Source organism: Vitis riparia, chromosome 14, assembly GCF_004353265.1.
Source record: "Vitis riparia cultivar Riparia Gloire de Montpellier isolate 1030 chromosome 14, EGFV_Vit.rip_1.0, whole genome shotgun sequence".
NCBI lineage: Eukaryota > Viridiplantae > Streptophyta > Magnoliopsida > Vitales > Vitaceae > Vitis > Vitis riparia.
In genome coordinates, this window is record NC_048444.1 from 1,626,590 (window position 1) to 1,652,249 (window position 25,660).

General features: G+C 38.3%; 3 protein-coding genes across 6 annotated transcripts; all 3 read left to right on the forward strand.

Moving 5' to 3' along the window:
* Positions 1–911: 911 nt before the first annotated feature.
* LOC117929830 lies at positions 912–10,637 on the forward strand. 4 transcript variants are annotated; one of them, XM_034850255.1, is made up of 12 exons: positions 912–3,466; positions 5,570–5,698; positions 5,791–5,982; positions 6,064–7,283; positions 7,566–7,729; positions 7,970–8,127; positions 8,215–8,430; positions 8,555–8,806; positions 8,888–9,035; positions 9,124–9,257; positions 9,771–9,852; positions 9,942–10,637. In XM_034850255.1, exons 1-12 carry the CDS (start codon positions 974–976, stop codon positions 10,013–10,015), a joined length of 5,262 nt encoding a protein of 1,753 aa, XP_034706146.1. In that variant the 5' UTR covers positions 912–973; the 3' UTR covers positions 10,016–10,637. The 4 variants fall into 4 exon arrangements, 3 of the variants coding, with proteins under 3 accessions (XP_034706146.1, XP_034706145.1, XP_034706144.1); XM_034850254.1 differs by having other exon boundaries at positions 5,570–5,674; positions 9,771–9,857; XM_034850253.1 differs by having other exon boundaries at positions 9,771–9,857; positions 9,942–10,636.
* Positions 10,638–10,653: 16 nt separating this feature from the next.
* Positions 10,654–12,384, forward strand: LOC117929831 (putative pentatricopeptide repeat-containing protein At3g28640). The gene has a single exon (XM_034850256.1). The coding sequence runs from the start codon at positions 10,674–10,676 to the stop codon at positions 12,207–12,209; it is 1,536 nt and encodes a 511-aa protein (XP_034706147.1). The 5' UTR covers positions 10,654–10,673; the 3' UTR covers positions 12,210–12,384.
* An 834-nt stretch (positions 12,385–13,218) lies between these two features.
* LOC117929974 lies at positions 13,219–25,341 on the forward strand. Its single transcript, XM_034850418.1, has 17 exons — positions 13,219–15,690; positions 16,234–16,362; positions 16,472–16,663; positions 16,751–16,803; positions 16,903–17,261; positions 17,323–17,419; positions 18,889–21,289; positions 21,841–21,969; positions 22,056–22,247; positions 22,345–22,750; positions 23,538–23,638; positions 23,759–23,971; positions 24,095–24,358; positions 24,464–24,611; positions 24,698–24,831; positions 24,966–25,052; positions 25,141–25,341. The coding sequence occupies exons 1-17, from the start codon at positions 13,300–13,302 to the stop codon at positions 25,231–25,233; spliced, it is 7,389 nt and encodes a 2,462-aa protein (XP_034706309.1). The 5' UTR covers positions 13,219–13,299; the 3' UTR covers positions 25,234–25,341.
* Positions 25,342–25,660: the final 319 nt, after the last annotated feature.

The window sequence follows — 25,660 nt, forward strand, 5'->3', positions numbered from 1 at the left end:
CATCCTAACTTTGATTTGTATTTGAGATATCATTGAGTAAGACTGAGAGATTCATTCTTATAAAAATTAAGTGTTAAAACCTTCAAGAGAGTTGAATCTTGAAGAGATTGTGTAAGAGCCAATTGGAGTTGGAATCCAAGTGTAAAGGAGATTGGAAGCTTGGTTGAAACTTCAAGTTAGTGGAACCCTCACTCGGTTAGGAGATTGAGGAGAGTGAACGTAAGCAAGGAAGTGTCGAACTACTATAAAATCTGAGTTTGCTTTCTCTAACTCTTCCTCTTTATTTTTGTTTCTATTGTGTTTGAATTTGTTGTGTTGAAATTTTTTTTAAAAGCCTAATTCACCCACCTCTTAGATGTTTTTCTCATTTAAGTTTAGTCTTTATTTTCTCATATTCCTATACCTGACCCAAAGTAGATGAAAATGATAAAAAGTAGATGTAATGGATAAAAAAATGCAACTAAAAATGCAACACCAATGAGATAGTATCACATGTATGTCTTTGGATGTCATAACCTTGTATCCAAACACCGCTTGTTGTTACGTTTATGTCTTGATTCTATTTGTTTTGTCATTTAACACCAAAATTTCATCATATTCCTTGGTTGAGATGAAAACTTCGTAAATACCAACCCAAATTCCGATTCGTTACTTTAGAACTTCCTACATTTTAATCAAAACCCTTTTCCATAAAATTATAAGATTTATATTATAATTTTGTTAGAACTTTTTACTAAAAGAGCTTTTAATTCCACTTCTTAAATCCAGGTTAGATTACTTGTCACAAAACATAATATGAGTAGCTTCATAAAATATCAATATGAAGTAACTAATTTTGATGACGTGGAATCAGAATTTTCGCGCCTAATACTTAACTAAACAGAATTCCGCTTCCAAGATTGAAGAAGTGATCTCGTTCTTTACCGACTCGAATATTTCTTTGTTATTCTTTGAGTCGGCTTCGGATCAAGAAATGGGACGCAAGAAGCGAGTCAAGCCTTCTTCTTCTTGTTCTGCCCCTGCGGCGGCCTATCCGGCGGCCGTGGGTGTCAAGGCAGCGTTCCCGTCCGCTTCCTCACTCTCCCATGGGTCCCCCAATAAGGAAGCAAAGAAAGCAGCAGATATGGAGGCAATCAAGCTCGATTGCGACCGCGCGTTTGATGCTTTCCGGCGTGGAAACCACCACAAAGCCCTAAAGCTTATGAAAAAGTTTTGTTCGAGCTACCCGAACTCTGGTTTTGTTCATACTCTTCAAGGTACCATGTATTACCAACTCGCTCTTACAATTGCCGATTCTAGTACCAAACTCCAATACCTCAAGACTGCAGCGGACTCTGCCTCGCGAGCCACATTGCTCTTACCCGAGAAGATGGATTCCGCTCATTTCTTTGCGCATTTGCTCTATTTGACGTCGGAGAAAAATGATGGATACCAAGAAGTTGTGCGAGAGTGTGAAAGGGCGTTGTCAATTCCACTGGAGAAGGCTAGTTTACTTGTGGGGCGGAATCAATTAGAAGGGTCGATTCTCATGGCACAAATTTCAGAACTTCAAGAGGGCCTGCGGTCACTGATTGGAATGTCAAACGAGACCATGAATAACGGTGTGCATTTGGATTTGGAAGCTAAGTTTATGTTGGTTCCTTTTTCCGATCTTTTGAAAGAGAGTAAGTTGCTTAGTTTAAAATATTCTGAGGATGGTATGGAATCGAAAGATCTTGAGGAAAGAGAGAAGGAGATTGAGGCTAAGATTCAAAAAACAAAGCTTTTGGAGAACTTGCGGGTATTACCAGAATGGCAAACAGAGGAAGCTAGTCTGCAAAATTATCTGAAAGATGGAGTGCCTGAGTCGTCTTCCAGATCTTCTTACAAACAAGAAAAGATAAAAAGGGTCTCAAATCTTAAAAAGATGAAGGAATCGGCACGTATGATGCCTTATGTTGTGATGTATTGGGACTCGATCAGTTTTGATCAGAAGAGGAGATTGCTCAATGTGAGAATTGGGGATCTAATAGAGTATTTTGGTTCAAACGAGTATGTTGAGGAAGCGCTGATTTTCTGTGAAGCCATGAGTTTTGCAAAGGATAACAAGAGCTGGAAGTTTTTGGGATGTTGTTTTTGCAGTCAGAGATTTAAGGAATTAACACCTTATCTGAAACATCTTGAGGTGCAGCATCTGCGGAATGTTAAGGTTTTAGCACCCGAGATGATGTCAATGTTACCACTAGAACTTAATAGTTATTGGGTTGACATGCTATTGAAGGATAGGTGGAAGCCAGTGGACACTTCTGCAGCTCTGAAAATGATTGAAAGTGGCCCGAAAGGCGAGTTATCTTGTACTGTTGGTGGTGACAGAGAGTCCCATGGAGGGGAGGTTGGTGGTGATGAAAATATCAAGGAAGTTGATGGAGAAAAAGGGTTGCCTGATGCCTTCCCTTTCGACCATAACTGGCCATTATCTTATGATTCTGAGCGTGCAGGGATCCTTTCGAAAATCCATATCATGTTCAAATTGTTTTTTAGACACAACTATCTCTCTGAAAGACTTCTTAAGGTGTTGATTAAATACTCCTTGGAAAAGCTGCAGACCCTTGTTCCAGAATTGGAGCCTCTAATTCAAGGACTGGACCAAACACCTTTGTGCCTCTGCTTTTTGCAAGTTCCTCAGCTCAAATATGTCTATCATTATTTGGAGGATTTGGTTCGTCTTTGCAGGTTAGATTTTCGTTCAGAGAAGGATGGGTCCGTGGCTGAGACGCCCACGGGAGGTTTTGACATCAAACACAGGATTGGTCTTTCTAGTGAATCAGTATCTCTCCTTTTGGATGAACACTCGAATAGGGGAGCGGTTGATTTCTTCACTTATCATGACAACATTTCTGATGATGCTTCTTCAGTAGCTTTTACTGTTGATAATCTTGAAGATGATGCACTTCCAGGCAGTGATTCTTTAGTAGCTTGGATATTCGGGGGTCCTTCAAATGAACAACAATTGACATCATGGGCTCGTGCATTACAAGAGAAAAAACATCAAGCGATAGACATTTTGAGTATCCTTGAGAAGGAATTTCCTGAATATAAAAGCTTGTGTGATAGTAAATGTATTCATTTACGTCAAGAAGAAGCATTTCAGGCAGTCGAGAATATCTTGGCCGAGGAATTCACAAAGAGGAGGGAAAACTTGGAGTTTGTCCCGCAAGGTTATGAGGTCCTCTTGAAGAAGCGGCAAGAAGAGCTTGCTAGGACGTCTAATGATGTGTTTGGCAATGATGCTGCTGAGTTCACTTTCATATCGAAGGTTCTTAAAGAAGTAGAAGCTCTGAATCTAAGAGTAGCCGGTGGGACTTCTCATTTATCTGATCAGGAAAGTGATCAGGAAGATGAAAGCAAGACGTTCGAAGATCTGCTTGAGCAGGACAGTTTGTTAGAAATGGCAGTCCAAGATCAGAAAGAAGAGGTGTCTTTGAAGGTAGGTGTCCCAACCTTTTTAATTTCGATATCTAATGAAAAATGTCAAATTCTTCCTAAATTTATGTGCACTTTTCACATCAAGCCAAATAATTAATCCTCTGCTACCCAATAATTCCCATATTATTTTGTGATTAGTTGGAAACCAACCTTTTTAGGCTTCTTTTCTCATTCTCAAGATGCATTGTTTTTCCCAGTTTTCAGGATTATTCCTTAACTATCTCTGTGTCATTCCTAATATTTTTTTGATGTGTCCACAAGCATTTCTCTTACTCCTCTGCTTCATTGCTGACAAAATCTCAGGGAAGAAAAATGAAAAAGGTTGAATATTAAGGCTATATTCACCAGAGAAAGAAAACAAATATTAATAAAAATGATTTTTTTTTTTTTTTTTTTTTTTTTTTTTTATGTTTAGTTTTATTATGAAAAATATGAAAGAAAGAAAAATATAATTAAAATTAGTAATTTTTTTTTTATATATTTTAAAATTATTTAATATTTATGTAGAAGAGTTAAATAAGTGAAATGATGTTGGAATGAGATATAAAAACAATTTATTAATTTTGAATCTATTTTTTCTTTTCTTCAACTTATCCTCTCTATTTTTTTCCTCAACATTTTTCTTCAATCTTTTTAGGAATAAACATAGTTCAAAATTTGCAATCATTTAGGACGCACCTAATTGAGCCAAACACAATTATTTGGTTTACTTGAATTATTTAGTTTAATTTTGAATCAAACTTGCCAACAGTATAAACAAACATGAAACTAGAGATTCCTTTTATGAAAATATCTACGAACTGTTGTTTGGTAGTCACAAAAGGTGTAAAAATCATTTTACTTTCAATCTTCTCTTTTATGAAACATCTATCCACCTCAATATGTTTAATTTGATCATGTTGAATTGGATTATGTGCAATAATGATAGCTGCTTTATTATCACAATAAATTTTCACATGGTCTTTAGGTTCCATATGCAATTCTTTGAGTAGGATCTTAATTCACATTACTTCACATATGCTTTGTGCTAATGCTCAAAATTCAACTTCAATGGTTGATCTATCTACAATAGGCTTGTTTTTACTCCTCCATATATATATATACCCTTGTACCCTTTTTGTGTGGGAGAGTAACCTAAGAATATATATTTAAGAGCTCCAGGATCAAGTTTAGACCTTTCCCTGTTATGAATATGAACAAAGAAAACACACCCAAATATTTTAAGAAGAAGAGAACCAAAGACATTAACATCATAAAAATGACACTTAAGAACATCAATAGGACTTTTCATGTATATGGCTTTGGTTGACATACGATTAATAAGGTAGATAATAGTTAGCACAATATTAGTGAAGTCAATTTTGGGTACATTTCTTGTGAACATCAAAGCTCTAGCTACCTCAAGTAAATGCTTATTTTTCCTCTCAAGCATTTTATTTTTTTGGGGTGTATCATTGTAAGAAGAATGTTGTAAAATCCCTTTTTCAAGAAGATATGAACCTAGAATGGTATTAAAATACTCTTCGCCATTATTGGTCCTTAACATTTCAATTTTGGTATGAAATTAGGTTTAGATCATCTTATGAAATGTTTTGAAGGAAGTAGCAACTTCTGATTTTTCCTTTAGAAGGTAGATTCATGTTGTTTTAGTGCACTCATCAATAAAGCTAACAAACTGTTTATAGCCTGAATAAAAAGTAATTCGAGATGGACTCTATACATTACTTTAAGAGATTTCTGACAAAAAAGGCAAAAAAACAAGAAATCTAATTGTGCCAGTGAAGATTATTTTTCTTCAAAGAAAATTATAAGAAATTCTTAAAGTACATAAACAAGCTATACAAAAAAAAAGGAAACTAAATCAAATCCTAAAAATATGCAATCCCTAAAATTTGCATAAAGTAAATAATATAATAAATAAAGAAAAATAAAATAAAATCTACAAAATCAATCATATATTCTAACAATGAATAACCTGATTTTTTTTTTAATTTTTTTTTAGTTTCCATTTTCTCTGAATATCCCCTTGTAATCAAATGGGAGCTGAATAAAAGACTATTATTCAGTTTTGTTCCTTGAGTTCTCACTTTGTTCAGTCTTGCAGCTTTGCGAAATTGACACTAGTCTCATGCGGTGTGTTGGTGTTATGCGGAATCTGGAATCCAAACTTGGGAAAATATCTGTTATTGACTACCGGTCAATTCTTTGGGTGATCCTAACGTCATTCCTTCGAGTCTGCATTGAATTTTCTTCTTCTTCTTCTGTGGTTTCTTCATCCTTTCATAGAGCTAAGTTGAATAATTCCATAATTGATCTCCCTTCCAGGACCACTTGGAGGATCTGGCTAGAAAATATGCCACAGAGAAGTCTGATGCTGTAGGACGAGCACTTTTATTAGAGGCTGCCCTTGATACCCAAAAGAATATTAATACAGCTGATGATAATACAAAGAAAACACAGAAAAAATCAAAGAAAAAGAAAAAGAACAAGTCTAGTAGAGATGCTAAGGATTCAAAGGTGTGGTTCTGTTTCTTCAGTGCAGTGATGATCTTATGATATATCATTATGATGTTAGCTAACTTTTTCATGGTATTGTAGGCCACTGGTGGTATCGAGCAGCTTCTTATAAGTGATTCTCCAAAATCCGAGACTGCTGCTGCATTGAAACAACAGGAAGAGGAATCTAGGCCTCATGAACTTGAGCTTCAAGCACAGGAGACATGGCTCGAAGAACAATATCATGGTACAGATTTGGATGAACAAGTTTCCCCACACTCAGTTAATCAAAATGTGGAATTGAAACAACTGGGAGAGGAATCTAGGCATCATGAACTTGAGCTTCAAGCACAGGAGACACAGCTCGAAGAACAATATCAAGGTGCGGAATTGGATGAACAAGTTTCCCTACACTCAGATAATCAGAATGAGGAATTGAAAGAACAGGAAGAGGAATCTAGGCGGAATGAACTTGAGCTTCAAGCACAGGAGAGAAAGCTTGGAGAACAAAATCGAGGTGTGGAATTGGATGAACAAGTTTCCCCACACTCAGTTAATCAAAATGTGGAATTGAAACAACTGGGAGGGGAATCTAGGCATCGTGAACTTGAGCTTCAAGCACAGGAGACACAGCTCAAAGAACAATATCGAGGTGCGGAATTGGATGAACAAGTTTCCCTACACTCAGATAATCAGAATGAGGAATTGAAAGAACAGGAAGAGGAATCTAGGCAGAATGAACTTGAGCTTCAAGCACAGGAGAGAAAGCTTGGAGAACAAAATGGAGGTGTGGAATTGGATGAACAAGTTTCCCCACACTCAGATAGTCAGAATGTGGAATTGAAACAACAGAAAGAGGAATCTAGGCGTCTTGTACTTGAGCTTCGAGCAAATGTGAGAAAGCTCTTGGAAATTTTGGAGGATCAAAGGCAAATTGAGAGTGGAGGTAGACAGAAGCAACTTACTGGACAAAGTCGAAATGCCGAATTGGATGAACAAGTTTCCCCATTCTCAGATTATCAGAATTTGGAATTGAAACAACTGAAAGAGGAATCTAGGCGTCTTGAACTTGAGCTTCGAGCACAGGAGAGAAAACTCGAAGAACAAAATCGAGGTGTGGAATTGGATGAACAAGTTTCCCCACAACCAGATAATCAAAATGAGGAATTGAAACAGCAGGAAGAGGAACTTGAGCTTCAAGCACAGGAGAGAGAGCTTCAAGAACAAATTGGAGGTTCGGAATTAGATGAACAAGTTTCCCCACACTCAGATAATGAGAATGTGGAATTGAAACAACAGAAAGAGGAATCTAGGCGTCTTGAACTCAGGCTTCTTGAACTTGAGCTTCGAGAACAGGAGAGAGAGCTCTTAGAAATTTTGGAGTATCAAAGGCAAATTGACAGTGGAGGTAGACAGAAGCAACTTACTGGACAAAGTCGAAGTGCGGAATTGGATGAACAGGTTTCCCCACTCTCAGATAATCAGATTGAGGAATTGAAAAGCCATCTTGAACTTGAGCTTCAAGCACAGGAGAGGGAGCTCTTAGAAATTTTGGAGGATCAAAGGCAAATTGAGAGAGGAGGTAGACAGAAGCAACTAATTAGACAAAGTGGAAGTGCGGAATTGGATGAACAAGTTCACCCAAGAAAATTTACAGGGAGGACTGACACGCTTCCAGATTCAAACAGTAGCATCTCATCCAGCAATAAAGAAAAACCTCATCCGGACTTGTCAGTGGGTGAATATAAAGAGCCTAAAGTTTTGGCAGGTGCTCCTCTTAACACTTTGGACAATTTGGTTCTCAAACACTTTGGACAATTTGGAGGGGAGCACCGTGTCCCTTGGATCCCCTTCCTCCCATGGAAAAGTTGAGCAAACTGGGAAACCTTTTGAAAATGCTTCAAACCTTTACTGGATTTATCCAAGTGTCTATTAGATTCCTTTTAGTTTTAAATATTAGGATCATAATATAGAAACTACTCCATGAATTGTACTTTCTCTTGTGCAGGATTGCCTGGTGGGAGAACTTCTGAAGACAGTGTTTTGTCTCCTGATCAAAGGGGATCACAATGCACATTCGACGACATGAATGCATCAGATGTACATGGGACTAGTCTGAAAAAAAGTCTTGCTCAATACGATTGCTTCTTAGATGTGATCATAACGGTTGGTGTTCCACAATCAAACATTTTTTAATTTTTTACTTTTTTTTTTTTGGGTTTCTGAATGTTTGCTGTTTCTGCCAAAACGCAGTCACTTTGGCATTTGAGATGGTTCCGATTTGAGTTGCAACGAAGAACAAAAATCCCTCATGCTCATGCTGGAAACCCATGTGTTTTCTGTTCATTATGCAATACTTTTACAGTCTTAAGTCTCTCACCAGTATGTTGGAAAAAAGATGTTGTTGCTCCATGCCTTGCAAAGATGGCTTTGAGTGACTTGTACCCTGATAATATTTTCTTCCAGGAGGTAAGTTTGTGGACTTGGGTTACATTTGTATTTATCCTTTGCCAAAGGAAGAAGGTTCGACATGAGAATTGCTGAGCTGTTGTTTCTTCTATATGCAGTTTTAATAGTGACCCTAATGTTTCAGGCACAAACAAATGATGTTATTTCAATCTTGGTTGGAATTTTTGACTGTCTTCATCAGTCATTTTCTGCGCCAGGAGAAAAATATAGCGGAGAAAATTGGGATTGTACATCGGATGAGTGCTTAGCACATACTATCATTGGAATGAACCTTTTGGAAAGAATAAGCTGTTGCTATTGCGGTCTTGAGTCTGGGAATGAGCAGTTTACTTCATTTCTTCGCATGGTAGATGAGAGTAAACTTAGAAGAATGAAGGCATGTCTCATTTAGAAAATTCTTTTCTTCTCACGTTTGGAATATGTTTGTTTTTACCTTATTTGATTCATGTGGGCTCAGGCTATGCACATGGATAGCTCATTTGACAAGCTTTTGAAGCTTGTAAATGCAAGTAGTCTATTCCCTTGTGATCGAGAGGCAGGAGGCTGTGGGAAACTCAATCCTACTCAGCATTTTCTTTCGAGTCCTCCTCATGTGTTCATAACTGGTATGTGGCAGGTTGTAAAATGTTATTCAGTTCTGTTATATAATGAGCATTAAGAAATCTCTGATGGTATTTGATTTGGGCATTGTAGTTATTGACAGGAAGAATGGTCATGAGCGCGTGGCGGATATATCAACAACATTGGCTGCTTTGTCTACTAAGATAGATCTTGGTATCCTATATGAAGGTTTAGATGAAGGGAACGCGCATTACCTCATTTCTTTGGTAAATTTGAATATTTACTTCAACATTCATGCCACAATTTTAAAGTCTTTTTGGTGTCTTTAATTTTCAATGTCTTCATGAGTATAACCAGCATATGTTATCTTTGGTTTTTTTTTTCTTGCTTTAATCTCAATAAGCAGTCTTCCTTCTTGGTTTTCAAATTATAGATTAAGGCATAAATTTTAGATGACATATTATGCTTCGCACTTGACTGGCTCCGCTCCGGCCCTGGATATATGGATGTGTAAACAATCCTCACTTTCATATCTAAATATAACATGCTTCGAACTTCCAATTGTATTACCAGAAAAAGAATATTGAACTTGAAAAGAACCAGTCATTTACTGGTGGCTCGGATGAATACATACAGGTGTTCTTCTACCTGATTTTCTCTTCCATTGAACTAACGGACTAATGCAACTAATACCATAATGTTTATTTTAGCCAATAATCTGCTATGTATGCGTTAAGCCCCGTTTACAATGTTAGTCAGCGCCCTCCTCTAACTTGTAGGTTTGTTTTACTGGGAAAAATTATCGGTGCTTTGCTTACCGTCACGAGATTGAAAAATGGATTATGCTTGATGATGAAGAATGTAAGGTATATCCCAATTATGAATTACAGCTTTACATTCTTGTATTTATTCGTTATCCTTGTGTAATTTGCGTTTTAACATTTTTATAGGTCATTGGTTGTTGGGACGATGTTATTACCGTTTGCAGAACAAGGAATTTACAACCTCTGATTCTTTTCTTTGAAGATGAAATGCAGATTTTTTAAGGGAACTTCTTTACTGTTCCACTACAGAACTGGCATTGTTGTTGTTAGAGACATTGTTCGAGGGAGAAAACATTTTGTTTTATTGGCAAAGTTTGTTCCATTGTGGGAAAAAAAGGAGAGAAAATTAGAGAACCTGCTGAGCAGTTGTTGATAAACTTCAAGAAGCCCAAGCATGTATACTACAGATTTCCTGGTTTTCCTTTGCCTCTGTTCTTTTTGGTATTTTTTTCTTCTATGGATTGAGAAAAGGTAGTTTGGTCGAAAGCCTAGCCAAAAGGAAGTCGCCCAGCATAAGTGCACAGGAAGAACTTCTCAAGTTTACTTCTCAATAGCAATGATAAGAGTAGAAAATTACATCTTCATGCTAAATGGATAATGAAAGTTTTGACGAGAGAAAAAAATAGAATGGGGGAAGAAAGTAAATGTCTTTAGGTACTTCGTCTTTGGGATATGATTCTCTTACTGCAACTGCTCTTAGAAAATGTTTTCATTGTTTTGAATTGGATCATGTCCAGCAATACAAGACCATGCACCTATTGGAATATGCCAAAAAGGAAACAACAAAAATTGAAAACTACAGAGGGGAGGAACTGAGTAATGGTGTGTACTGATTTGCTGCTTGGAATAGATACATGAATGGAAGCATGGAAGCACTGCATATCCCTTGCGCAAAGCTGCTCCAACATGCGTCAATTCAAGGCTATTCATGCCTTGTTCATTGTCAATGGCCTCCATCTCAACAACTATGCTATCAGCAAGCTGATTTCCTTTTGTGCGCTTTCCAACTCCGGTAGCCTCTCCTACGCGTCTCTCATTTTCAGCCAAATTCAAAACCCAAATTTATTTGCTTACAATACTCTCATCAGAGCCTATTCTCGCAGTTCCACACCCCAGCTGGCTCTACATTACTTCCATCTAATGTTAGATGATGAAAACGTAGGTCCTGATCAGCATACTTTTCCTTTTATTATTTCTGCGTGTACCAACTCATTGTGGATGCTCTTAGGAAAACAAATACATAATTGGGTCTTGAAAAATGGTGTTGCTTCATCGGACAGGCATGTCCAGACAGCGCTGGTTCGTTTCTACGCAGAGTGCTGTGCTATGGGCGATGCCCGTAAATTGTTTGATGAAATTCCGAAGTTGGACGTTGTCCAATGGAATGTTCTTTTAAATGGGTACGTTCGGCGTGGTTTGGCTCCTGAGGCTTTGAATGCTTTCCGGAATATGTTGGTGTCCGGAGTTGAGCCTGATGAGTTCTGTTTGACCACTGCGCTTAAGGGTTGTGCTCAGTTGGGAGCTCTTCAGCAAGGAAAGTGGATCCATGAGTATGTTACTAAAAGGAAATGGTTGGAGACTGATGTGTTTATTGGGACTGCGCTAGTTGATATGTATGCCAAATGTGGATGCATCGACAGGAGTGTGGAGGTTTTTGAGGGGATGACTAAGAGGAATGTGTTCTCATGGTCTGCAATGATTGGGGGCTTTGCACTACATGGGCATGTGAGAAAAGCAATGCAATGCTTGGAGAGAATGCAAGTAGAAGATGGGCTTAGACCAGATGAGGTTGTCCTTCTTGGAGTCATAATGGCTTGTGCCCATGCAGGACTCCAGGAAGAAGGCCAGTTTCTACTAGAAAACATGGAAGCTCAGTATGGTATCTTACCCAAACATGAGCACTATAGTTGCATGGTCGACTTGCTCTGCAGGGCAGGTCAGTTAGACAAAGCACTCAAGCTCATAAGAAGAATGCCCATGAAACCCCTTGCTGCAGTCTGGGGTGCCTTACTGAGTGGTTGTCGAACTCATAATAACGTTGATCTCGCAGAGCTTGCTGCAAGAGAGCTTCTAATGGGAGGAAATGGAGATGGAACAGAAGAAGATGGAGCTTATGTTCAGCTATCCAACATCTATTTGGCTGCACAGAAATGTGAAGATGCTTGTAGGATCCGAAGGATGATTGGAGATAAAGGGATTAAAAAAAAGCCAGGATGCAGTATGATAGAGGTGGAAGGGGAGGTTAATCAGTTTGTTTCAGGAGATATCTCACATCCATGTCTAGCTCAAATACATGAAATGCTGGATATAGTGTCCCTTCACCACTCCTACAAGCTGGCTTTCCACACAACATGGAGCTCTTGTGATGAGATGGAGCTGACTTTTCAGCCATGAATCAATCATCAGAATTGGGAAGATAGGCACTAGAATTCTCACTCACAGCCCACTGGTGTATGTACTTTTATTTGGTGACTAAGAAAAGGTCTACTGTGAGGTTGAAAATAAAAATTTATATGTAATATCTAATTACTGAGGTATTTGTATTCCATAAAATATAGAGTTTCACACATATTGGAATTCGAGTAGTGTGGATAAGAAGAGGGACTTGCTTGAAATGAGAATTTGTGGTCTAAAAGCATATTTTGATTCATCCAAGGATGACTTGGCAGTGGGGATTTTATCAGAAGCTATAGGCTTTGTGGGGTTGGTGGAGGCCTCATGATATGATCGATACTGAATCCATCAGGAAGTGGAATCTCATGTGGCCATGATGAGGAACCTCATGAGGACTCATCAGTGGGTAAATATTGGGGCCTCTAGCTAGAGATTTTTCATGTGTTTAAGCAACTTCAGAAAAGGCCATTATCACATGTCAACTTAGTGATGCAGTACACAATACTGGGAGTGCAGCCAGTTTTGGAGCTTTTAATGTTTGGCCTCTATGCATACATTTGGGGTACTGGATGATCAGCTTAAAATCCTCCTTGAATATTTGGAGATTGTGGTTTAGATAAGAATTCTGTGGAGAGCTTGATCTCACAAACAAAGTGTTGCCATTTCAGATGATGCTTTTGCAGTAACTTATGTTCATGATCTGCCTTTTTTGGGCTTACATGTGGACCTAAATTAATGCCATGTTGGAAAACCAATTTTTCAAATAAGGATGTGTCAGTGACACATCAGCTAACACATTAATTTCTTTTTATTTGTTTATACAGAGAAATTAAAATTTTGTAATTTATATACATATATTTGGTATAAAGGACATGGGGTAGTCTGCCAAAAAATATTTGCCGCCAAGAACTCGCGTCCGTTACAACAGAATTACCACGTCACCACCACCAAATCTCACTCATGAAGATTCACTTCCACGTATACAGGCCTTTGAATTCTTCTCGAATCTTCTTCTTCCTCCTCAGCAAATCTCTCCATTATTCTCTCTATTCTTCTTCATTGATCGATTGAGTTGTGTTCGAATCAAGAAATGGGGCTCAAGAACCGAGGATCTGGTTCCGGGTCTGGGTCCAAGGCGGCTCCAAAGTCGGTGGCTGAGGGAGCAGCGGCAGCCGCCGGATTGGACAAGGTGATCAAACCGGAGATCGAGCGCGCCCAGTCGGTTTTCCGCCGCGGGAACCACAAGAAAGCCCTGAAGCTCATGCAGGAGTTGTGCAGGCGCCACCAGAGCTCTGCTCTCGCTCACAATGTTCGAGGTGCTATGCTTTTTAACCTAGCTGCTTTAATCGACGATCCTAATATCAAACAGCGGCATCTCAAGAATGCAGTGGAGCCGGCGCGGCGAGCCAGGTTTCTGTCACCTAAGTCGGTTGAGTACGCTCATTTCTACGCCCATTTGCTCTTCGAATTGGCCGACGATAAGGAATCGTATCAGGAGGTGATGCGTGAGTGTCAACGGGCATTGAAGTTCCTGCAAGAGGGTGACCAGTTGGATCAGTTAATGCCTCAATCACGGATGGCAGAACTGCATCAGGAGTTGGAGGCGCTGGTTAAGAAGTCCACAATTAATATGTATTCGACTATGATGATGAAGCTTGGGCTCGGGGACTTGGAGGAGAAATTCAAGTTTAATTCAAAGGAAGAGAAGAAGAAATTGAGGACTAGTACTGAAGGAAGGAGGGAGATTGAAGCCCAGATGGAAGCTGCCAGGGTGCCGCAGAAGACGTTGGAGTCCCTGCCTCTGGAAGAAGGAGAGGAAGAGTTGTCTTCCAGAGCTCTTAGACTTGAACGAAGAAAGAAGTCTGCAAATATCAAGAAGATGGTTTCTTTGGGAGATAGGATTAATCAAGTGAAGAAGTATTGGAACTCCTTGAGTTCCGATACAAGGAGGGGATTGCTTCAAGTGAGAATTAGTGATCTAAGAGCGTATTTTAGCTCGTCTAAGGATGATTTGGCTGCGGCTGTTTTATCGGAAGCTATAGCATTTGCGGAAAATAATAAGACTTGGAAGTTCATGGCATGTTGTGTTTGTGATGAGAAATTCACTGATTTGTCACCCTATGTAGAGCATTTTATGGAAGAGCATGTGGGGAAACTTTCACCAAAAATGCTCAAAGTTACGCCACAAAAAATTGATAGAGATTGGGTTGAGATTATTGAGAAAGCTATATGGAAGCCAGTGGATGCCCTTGCAGTATTTCAAAACAGTGAAGATCAGGTGAAAAGCTGGTCTTCTAGTATCGTTAAGCGACATACAATGATTGACATGGATGACTATCTGGAAATTTGCATTAAAGATCACTGGGAATCCTACTCTACAGAAGAAAAGAAAAAACAGTTTGATGAAGAGTTCATGGAAGTGGAGATTGGTAATCAAAAGGATGAAGGTGGAAACCATGAACCTAGGGAGAATGATTGGCCAGGGTGGCCATTATCTAATGATCCTCAACGTGAAAGGACCCTTAAGGGGATCCAGGCCATGTTTCAAATGCTTCTTAGACAGAGACATCTGGCTACAAGACATATTTTCCAGGTTATGCAATACACCATGGACGAGCTGCAGATTTTTGCTTCAGTGTCCCAACTTCTAAATCATGGCCTGGACCACACACCTCTGTGCATCTGTTTTTTGGGAGTCTCTCAGCTTGAAAAGGTCCTTAGATTTTTGCAGTCTGTTGCTTATATTTGTGGTGTGACCAAGTGCTCTGAAAAGGGTAGCTCCAAAGATAAGGTGTTTGTTGGAGCACAGGGGTCTGAAATCAAAGAAAGAATTGTTTTTTCTAGTGATTCATCATGTCTGCTTTTGGATAAACGCTCACTCAGAGGGGAGCTTAATCTCAGCACATATAATGATGCCATTGCAGATGATGGTTCTGCAGTAACTTCAGCTATTGATGATCATGAAAATGATGTGCTTCCAGATGGTGATTCCTTAGTGCCTTGGTTATTTTCGGGTTGTTCCATTGGGGAACAATTGGCATCATGGGCATGTCTAAGGGAAGATAAGAAACATCTAGGAATGAAAATATTCCACATCCTTCAGAAGGAACTTTCCCACTTAGAAGGTTTGTGTCAGAAAAAGAGCATGCATTCAATCTATGAAGATGCACTCCAGGCAATTGAGCGTGTGTGTCTTGAGGAATCCAAGAGGAGGGCCCAAGATCCTGAGTATCTCCCACAATATTATGAGTACCTCCTGGAGCAGCTGCGAAGAGAGGTTAAGGTGGATGATGGTGATATGCTTCTAAGCTATAAGTGTGAGTTAGATCTCATATCAAATATCCTTAAAGAGGTACACACTATGAGCGTTAATCTGCTCAGTTGTGAGGCTTCTCCTTCACCTGATCAGGAACACCTGCAGAAATCAGACACAATTGTAGAGGAAACAATCCGAAGATATGAAGTTCAGGTCACTCTGGAGGTGTGTGTTGCTGCCAGACACTCGACTTAGTATAGCTGCATCCCAACTCTTTGATTTTGAGTTTAGAACAAAACTCTCAGATTGCTCATAAATTTCTTTTGTTGATATGCTCAAATTTTTTTTGTTTCTCTACTTCTAGATTTACTTTTTAACTTTCTCTGAGTCATTTCTTATCTGTTTCTTAGGCCACTCTTGATTTTTAAATCATTTTCTAGCATTTCATGATTCATGAACCCTGAAAGTTTTTCCATGGGCATCCCTTAATACTGTTTGATTGCCAAGAAATGTAGGAAAATAATGAGTAGTCAGAGAATTGCCATTTTCATTACTCAAACAACCAACAAACAAAAAGGTCCATTGAACTGGAAAAAAAAAAAAAAAAGACTACTGTTTGATCTAGTTGAATTATATTTTACATTTTTTCTATTTTTTGAAACAGAAGGAACTAAAACTAATGATTGATTTTCTTTTCCTTTTTTTTCCCTTTAATTTCCAAGTGACCAAAACTATTGATAATCTTGTTTTTTCCTGGTCTTACTGAAGCTTTGCAGAATTGATGCAAGGATTATGCGGGTTGTTGCTGCTATGCGACAGCAGGACTTGAAGCTTGGGGCAGCATCTGCTCTTGACTATCGATCAATTATGGTGATCCTTCTAAAGTCATTTGTGCGGGTTCGTAGGATTTCTTTGTTTGTTTGGTTGCTTGTTTTTTCTCTGTAATATTATTCATCAAATTGTGGACCAAAGTGGAATGTTCTTGGAGTTAAAATCTCCTTTCCAGGCACGCTTGGAGGATCTGGTTGACAAAGATGCTATAAAGAAGTCTGATGTTGCAAGAGAAGCATTGTTAGCACAGCTTGCCCTTGACAGCGAGAAGAATATAAGCAGAGGAGGTTATAATACAAAACAGATGCAGAGAAAATCAAAGGATAAGAAAAAGAACAAATCTTATAGAAAAGCCAAGGATCTAAAGGTTTTAACTCTGTTGGGTCTGGTTCTGGTTCTTTTACCATAATGATTGCCTTATAGATCTTGCCTAATGATTTTCATGGCATTGTAGGCTAGTAGTGGTAATGAGCAGCTTCTGCTACATGAGGAGGATGCAAAACAAGCGTTAAGTAGTCAATAGATCACACTCTTTTCCACAATTCATTTATTTACCTTCTTTTCTTTTATTGAAGTATAATTCATGTAATGCATTTCTTGATTCAGTTACTTTCCTGATGCATTTGATGATCAAAATCCAAACTCCAAGATTGGTATTCCTATAAGTGCTGGTGAAATAAAACAACCAGAAGAGGAACTAAGGCTTCAACTAGAGCTTGAAGCAGAGGAAAGAAAGCTCAAAGAAATTTTGGAGTTTCAACTGCAAATTGAGAATGAATCTAAACAAAAGCACCTTGCTGAGCAAAATAAGGTGGGTGGGATGATACAGCAGCAGATTTCTGGTGAGACAGCCAAGAGGTCATCAGCAGAAGAAGCCCCAAAACTTAGTGCCACAATTTTCATTGGCACAATTCCATTAGTGGCCCCACAATTTACAGAGAAGTTAGCAGAGGAAACGCCTGTTTGATTCTCAAAACCTAGTGAAGATCATGGTCCAAGTGTGAGTAAGCAGTGAGGGCTTTTCAGGTAGTTCAAATGAGACTGATGGTGGTGGATCCCATAATGAAGATTCTATGCACTCGGGTCAGGATAATGCTCGTGGTAACAATGGTAAGCTAGTTCTGTAACCAAGCACCAGTATTTTCATGGCATTTCATTTTTCTGATGTCCTCTAGAGGTGCTCATTATTTGTGAAGCTTTGGCTTCATGCCTTTCATAGATCTTGTACTAGTTCATCAACACTGATCAAAATTTTGAGACCATCCTGCCAGTTTCTTCCTGCCTTAATAAACCATTCTGATCCCTGTCAAGCCCTCTTTTCTATGGATGATGTTGGTCTATCCTTTTCGATCCACTACTCTTCCCCTTTGTAATTATCTGTTTGGATATCATCTCCCTTTTTCTGCATGAGTTTATTTAGCTAATTTCCATTCCTTATTGCATTTGAATTACTTACTTAAAAGAAAAAAAAAAAAAAATTCAAATCGAATTCTGACTTCTCTTCAATGTGGTATGATGATTTACATTCATTTCCATTCCTATTCGGTTTCTATTCCCGTGAAGTGAATCATAGTATGGTATGGAAACAAGGAACCAAAATTCTAGCTACATAATGAATTTCTTATTGCTTTTTTCATTCCAATGAAATAATTGGATGGAAAACAGAAAGAATTTCTTGTGCCATTTCTTGGGAGGCTGCCATACTACAAGCTACATAATTAGGCTTTATCATATGCCTAGTAGTACAAGTTTGCTTGTTATTTGACCATGACAGTGCAAAAAAATATAATAACTATAGAAAATAAAAGGTTATATCATCACTTACCTTATCACTTAAAAAAACATTTAAAAAAAAATTGAGACTTTTGGCTTTGCTATAGCCTTTATCTTGTGCTCTTATGCTATAGCCTAGTACCCTTCTATTACGCTCGTGCTAATAATGTAAAATAAAAGAATGAGAAGAAGAAAATAGAAGAGAATAAGAATGTTCAAGAAGAAAAATGAATAAATATTTCATTAGAGGTCTCCTCGAGAATCATAAGAATGCTTATATCAATATGAATAATCATTTATAAGTTCCCACAATCTAATCAATTTTCATATTTTATGGCAAATCCTTCAATAACAAAGTTTCACTCTAATTTTCGGAGTTATATTTAAACAATTTTTTAATACCATATTAAAAAAAAAGCTCAATCAATAAAAAAATCATCACAAAGTTGGACTCCCAACAAATGATTTTTTGTTATATTTATATATATAAATAAAAAATAATTTTCTTATATTGAAAATAGCATATATAGTCATTGAAGGATTTCTTTTTCTTTTTTTTTTAAAAAAAAGGTGATTCTTCCAAATTTGGAGTTTGAAACCCTTTTAATAAAATAGCCCTAAAAATAAAAAGTCTTTAAATAATTTTATCATATCTTACACTTTTTGTAAATAATTAATACTGCTAATAATCACATTTCAATATGGAATAATGTTTCCCGCCGAGTACCGAGCTAACGGTTCCACTGATTGACCAATGTAACAGAATTCCGCATCTATTATAATACACCGGCACCTTCCAAATCATTTCTTCATTCACAGACCCAAAATCAAACGATTCTTCAGGAATCCTCTTCGCCTGCAAAATCAGTTCATTTCAGCGTTTCTTTATATTAGCATTTCTTTCTTTTATCTTTCTTTCATCTTTCTTTCTCCATTGAATTGTGTATCTGATTCGGATCAAGAAATGGGTAGGAAGAAGCGAGGCGGTGGTTTGCGCTCTAAGAATCTCCCCACTCCTTCTCCGGCGGCAGACAAGGCGGTGGAGGAGGAAAAAACGGAAGCGCATATCACTTCCGAGATCGCGAGGGCCGAAAAGACGTCCGAAAAAGGGAACCACAGGAGAGCCCTTATGATCATGAAAGAGTTGAGCTCGCGCAACCCGAGCTCAGCCCAGGTTCACTTTTCTTACGCTGGTTTAATTTGTACACAAGCTAAGTCGATGAAAGATCCTACCGCCAAAAAGCGGTATTTAAAGAACGCGTTGGAGCCCGTGCAGCGAGCTATGTCACTGGACCCGGACGAGTTAAAGTACTTTTGTTTTTATCCGTCGTTGATCTTTGACTTGGCCAGCAATGCAGATGCGTACAGAGAGGTGATGCAGGTGGCTGGACGGACGAGGCAGCGTTTGCAAGAACGTGGCCTAGCCCGTGGGATTCTGGATAAGCACATGGAGGCCCTGTTTCTCTGTTCGAGGTATATAGTGTGGCAGCTAGAGCAGAAGAATGTGAATTTTGATGATGAGCAATTTAAGCACAAATATATGGCTAATGCCATGAGAAAAATGAAGCAGATTAAAGCCAAATCGGAAGCAGTTAGGGTGACCCAGAAGACATTGCAATCCATGGACTTCCAAGAAGACTTCCAAGAAGAGGGAGAGATGACTTTGGGAGCTCGTATACTAGAACGAAGAAAGACTCTTACAAATATCAAGAAGCTCACTGCTTTGGGAGATAAGATCACTCAAGTTCAGGGGTACTGGAACTCCTTAAGTGCTGATACGCAGAGGGGATTTCTTAAAGTAAGGATATGTGATCTAAAAGAGCATTTTAATAGGTTCGCCAACAATGATCTGGCGGTGGCAGTTCTGTCGGAAGCTATAGGTTTCTTGCAGGAGAATGATTCTTGGAAGTTTATGGAGTGTTGTGTTTGTGCTGAGAAATTTACTGATCTGTTGTTGTATGCGGAGCATTTTGCTGAGCATATGGGGGGGCTTTCAGAGAGCTTGAGCTTATTTCAGCCACAAGAAATTGATAGTGATTGGGTTGACATTATTGAGAAAGGTGGATGGAAGCCAGAGGATGCCCGTGCCGTATTGCAAATTAGTGAAGATGAGTTGAAACGCAAGTCGTCTAGTCATGTTGAGTGTACAGTGATGGACATGGATGTCCATCTGCAAAATTGCATTAAAGATCCTCCTGAATCCTATTCTGTAGAAGAAATGAAGAAACAATTTGATGAAATGTTGATGGAAGCAGAGATTGGTAATCAAAATGATGAAAAAAGTGGAAACCATGAACCTGAGGGGAGTGAGTGGCCATTACCTGATTACCCTCGTCGTGCAAAAACCCTTGCAAAAATCCAGGGCATGTTACAAATGCTTCTGAAAGGCAGATACCTTTCAAGAACGCATGTTCTCCAGGTGATACGGTACACCCTGGAGGAGCTGCAGATATTTGCTTCAGAATTGCAGCTTAGGAATCTTGGCTTGGACAACACTCTTCTGGGAATCTGCCTTTTGGAATTTCCTCAACTTGAAAAAGTCCTAAGATTTTTGCACTCAATAGCCTATATTTGTGGTATAACCAAATTTCCTGAAGAGGGTGGGGCACCTGCTGAAGCTCAGAAGTCTGAAATCAAAGAAACAATTGGTGTTTCTATAGACTCATCATATCTCCTTTTGGATGAACGCTTAGTGACAGGAGAGCTTGATGTCAGCACATCTAACAATTCCAATTCAAATGAGGGCTCTGGATCAACTTTTTCCCTTGAGGATCATGACGATGATACACTGCCAGGTGGTGGTATTTTTGTGCCATGGTTATTTGTGGGTCGTTCCATTGAGGAAAAATTGGAATCATGGGCATGCCTATTAGATGATAGAAAACATAAAAAAATTGAAGTCCATGGTTTTCTTGATAAGGAATTTCCCCCCTTATGGAGTTTGTGCAACATGAAAATCGTGCACTCAATCAATGAAGAAGAACTTAAGGAAATAAGGAGTATCAGTGATGATGAACTTAATAGGAGTGCTCAAGATCCAGTATACGTCCCACAATATCTTGAGTACCTTTCAAAGAGGAGGAAAGAAGTGCATGAAGTAGCAGATGTGGACGATACACCACTCATTCGTCATCAGTTAGATCTCCTATCAAATCTTCTTGAAGAAGCCAATGATCTGAGAAAAGCAATCCGAAAGTATGAAGTGCAGACCACTTTAGAGGTGGGCATTTCTTACTGACACCCTTGGATTCTAAATATATAAAGGAATTCTCAGATTAATTTCTTTATTCATATGACAATTTTTTTTACTACATTTCCTTCTTTTTCGTTTTCAATATGCATTGCTTTGCCACTATGTGAATTATTCTTTAACTTTCTCCTGATTTGTTTCTTATGTAACTCCTCAAGTTTAAGTTATTTCCAGCTCTGAATGATTCTTGACTTATTCTTTAATGCTCTGTTGATTAATTTCTTTATTCTTTAATGCTCTGTTGAGTTGCCAATAAAATATAGGAAAAGAAAATAAAAATTGCAACCATTAAAAAATTTAATACTTTAGAGTCCATAAAACAAAAGGGCTCATCAAACTGAACTGAATATATCTATTTGATTAGGTTGAACTGAGTTTTCCATTTGTTTAATTTTGCGCACAGAAGCAACTGAAACTAAAGATTCAAAATTTCTTCCCTTTTTCCATGTTATTTCCCAGTAAACAAATGAAGGTGAAGGAAAAACTATTGAATAATTTGTTCCTTCATGGTCTCACTGCAGCTTTGCCGAATTGATGCAAGGATCGCACGCATTCTTGCTGCTATGCAGCAGGGGGGCTTTGAGGTTGGAGAAGCATCTGCTCGTGCCTATAGATCAATTATGGTGTTCGCTCTAAAGTCATTCATTGGGGTTTGTATTGTATTTCTTGGTTGTGTAGTGCAATTTTCTTCATCTCATTGTGAAGCTGAGTTGAATGTTTTGGAGTTCTTTTCCAGGCACACTTGGAGGATCTGACTGACAAAGATGCCACAGAGAAGGCCTTAGCTGCAGAAGAAGCATTGTTAGCAGACCTTGCCCTTGATTCCGAGAAGAGTGTAGACAGAGGAGATGGTAAAGAAAAACAGACAGAGAAAAAATCAAAGAACAAGAAAAAGAACAAATATTATAGAAAATCTGAGGATCTAAAGGTTCTAATTCTATTGGGTCTGCCTTGTTTATTTTACGCTAATGAGCGCTTAACATATAACTTCTATGATGTGAGCTAACTTTTTCATGGTGTTCTAGGCTAGTAGTTGTGGGAAGCAGTTTCCGCCAGATGGGAAGGACGTAGAACAACAGGAACTTAGGTGTCAAGTTGAGCTTGATGCAGAGGAAAGAAGGATTGAATTGACTTTTGAGTCTCCTTCTGAGCAAAATAAGTTGGGGGAGAGGATAGAGCAGTACTCTTCTGATGAGACAGCCATTGGTACAATTTCACCAGGAGGCTTACAAAAGCAAGAGAGTTCATCAGCAGCTGAACAGAAGACTACTTCGACTGATGAAGTTCCACTAATTCTCCCTCTATTATATGAGAAGCTGGGAGAGGGAAAGTTTGTTTCCTCAAAAGGTAGTGATGATGGTTCAAATGAGGCTAATTATGGTGATTCCGACCATAAAGATTCTGAAAACTCAGACCAGGATGATGTTTATGGTAAGAATAGTATGCTTTTGTTCTATTCTTAGAATTGGTACTTTCGAGGCATTATATTTCACTTATTTGATTTGAAGGTGCTTCTTATTTGTAAAATTTCTGGCTTCATATCTTCAATAAATCTTGTATTTAAATTTTTGAGCAATATTCTTGCATAGCAGCAGCTAAATCAAGGTCATACAATTTCACGGCTTACAGAGAGGATCTTGCCTCTTCCTAACTGACTTTTTAGAACCATTCTGACCTCTGCAGAGCCTTCTTTTCTATGAATGATGTCAGATATGATTCTTATGAAGGATTAGTTTAATTGATGATCTTGGTTGATTGGCCAACTGCATTCCATAGAAAAGAAGGAAGAAAGCCATGAGTTTGTAGGAGCAGTTTCAAAAATCTAGAAGGTTGAAGTCCAAATGCCATCAAATGACAACTTACATGAATGCTATTCCTGTGATGCTAACAACAGTTGAAATTTACCCTTCATATAATAGAAGAAAATTCATATTTAACAACTGTGGAATATTTTAGGCCGCAAAGCATTTACTTGGCCAGCTTGTGGTGATTCACAAAGTATATGTTGTTTCTATTGCTTAATATATATATATATATATATGTGTGTGTGTGTGTGTGTGTGTGTGTGTGTGATGTGAGAATGACCTCTTTGAAACATAGCTTTTCTTATGTCCACACTTGAATATCGAAGCATAACCTCTCAACTTCAGAATATAGGGCTGCAGTGAGGTTACTATTCTGACACTTTCTTTTTTCCCTTTCTATATTTCATTTTAAGAGACATATCACAATTTTGCTGAGTCAAGTGAAGGGGTGCCTCAAGGTGGAGCTGGTCTGGAAAATTATGCTAACGATTGCTCCCTGAATGCAATCATACAGGTTAGTATTCCACAATTAAATCTTCTTTTTGTTTGTTTTAGTTTCTGTTATATTTTATAACGAGTGTTCATATTTCCTATTTTTTGTTCCTGAATCTTGGTTGGTTCTGTGAAAATGCAGTCACTTTGGCATTTGAGATGGTTTAGACGTGAGTTGATGAAATCCGCAGCACATTTGCATATGATAGATGAAGCCTGTGTTTACTGTTCCTTAAACTCGATTTTTTCTTTGTTAAATGCGGCATCCATATCTAGCCATAAAAAGGCGATTAGTCCAGGCCCTTTAAGAGATGCTCTCAGTAATTTGGACCCTCAAAGTAATCTTTACAAGAAGGTAATCAAGTTTGTGCACTTTGTTAGTCTTCAGCAATTTTGAGTTACATTTGTATTTTTATTCTCTGCCAAAGGAAAAAGGTTAGACTTAGGGATTGCTGAGCATTTTTAATAATGATTACAGGGAGAAATGAATGATGCTTCAGAAATCTTGAATAAAATTCTTGAAGGTCTTCATCTATCATTCAGTACAAAGAAAGAAGAAAGCAATGGTTGGGAGTCTTGGGACCACTTGGATTGCCCAAGCGACATTTGTATAACACATTCTCTATTTGGAATTAAAATTCGGGAAAGAGTTGCATGCTACCATTGCGATTGTGAGTCTAGGCAACATGCGTATAATTCCCTTTTTCACCTCATAAATGCAAGTGAACTTAGAAAAAAGAAGGTATGCTTTATTGAGAGTTTCTTTTTTAATAAAATCAGCAGTTATTTTCTAACTTAGATTCAAATTTTCAATATGTAAAGCTTGAATTAATTTACTTCCACTCAGATTACCCACATGGACAGCTCTTTCGACAACCTTTTGAAGCTTGTGAAGATGGATGATCAAGTTACTTGCAATCCAGAGGAAGGAGGCTGTGGAAAACTCAATTCCATTGATCAAATCCTTTCAGATCCTCCTCATCTGTTTGTAGTTCGTAAGTGGCTGATTGTCAGAAATAGTCTTTTTTTTTTCCTATACTATTGAGTACTATGGAAATGGTTTCTGATGGGGACAATGCAGTCCTTGGGTGGCAGAGTGTCTCTGAGAATTCAGAAGATGTATCAACAACATTGGCAGCTCTGACAACTGAGATAGATATTGCAGTCATCTATGGAGATTTAGATGAGGGGAGAAAGTATCACCTTATTTCTATGGTAAACTTGAACAATTGCTTCAATTCTGAGCTGCCATGAGATTTAGATATTGCAGTCATCTATGGAGATTTAGATGAGTGGATAATGTTCATGTCAGTTTGTCATGTTACTCAGCACCCTTGTCTAATTTGCAGGTTTGTTTTCATAGTCGGCATCTTACCTGCTTTGCTTATGATCATGGGCATAAAAATTGGGTTCATTATAACGATGCAATTGTCGAGGTATCACTTTAATTTTATTCTTATGTTTTTATTTTGGTATTCTCCTTCTAATCCACATTTGATTTTTGGTTAATCCTTTTTTCAATAGGTGATTGGTCATTGGAATGATGTTGTTACAAAGTGTCAACAAGGGAAATTTCAACCTCAGCTTCTCTTCTATGAAGCTCCTTTGGATGAATGATAAGGGCCTATAGCCAGCTTTTCTTACTGTGCATAGGTGAACAACATATAGACAATCAAACTTTCATATAGAGAATAAAATACCATAAAGGAAGAAGAGCAGGAGTTTCTCCAATTTTTGCTTTTTTCTCCTGCTACTTTCTCATTTTCCATTCAATGTGAAAATCCAATGCCTCTACAATGCAAGAGCATTCATTAAATCTTGTCAATGCATTTCTAGCAGAGTTAAACACACTACAAATAGCAAAGACCTTAAAAAAGACCAAAAATACTAGTAGGTTCACTAAAACAGGACAATAACTAAAGAGGTATCTCATGGTTTTGCATGTTGTGATGCTCCTTTTTTCGCCTTGAAGTTCACATGTTGGAACAACAACTTTTCAACCGGGTTCCAAATCCTACAGCAAGCAGATCTGAAGCTTATGCGC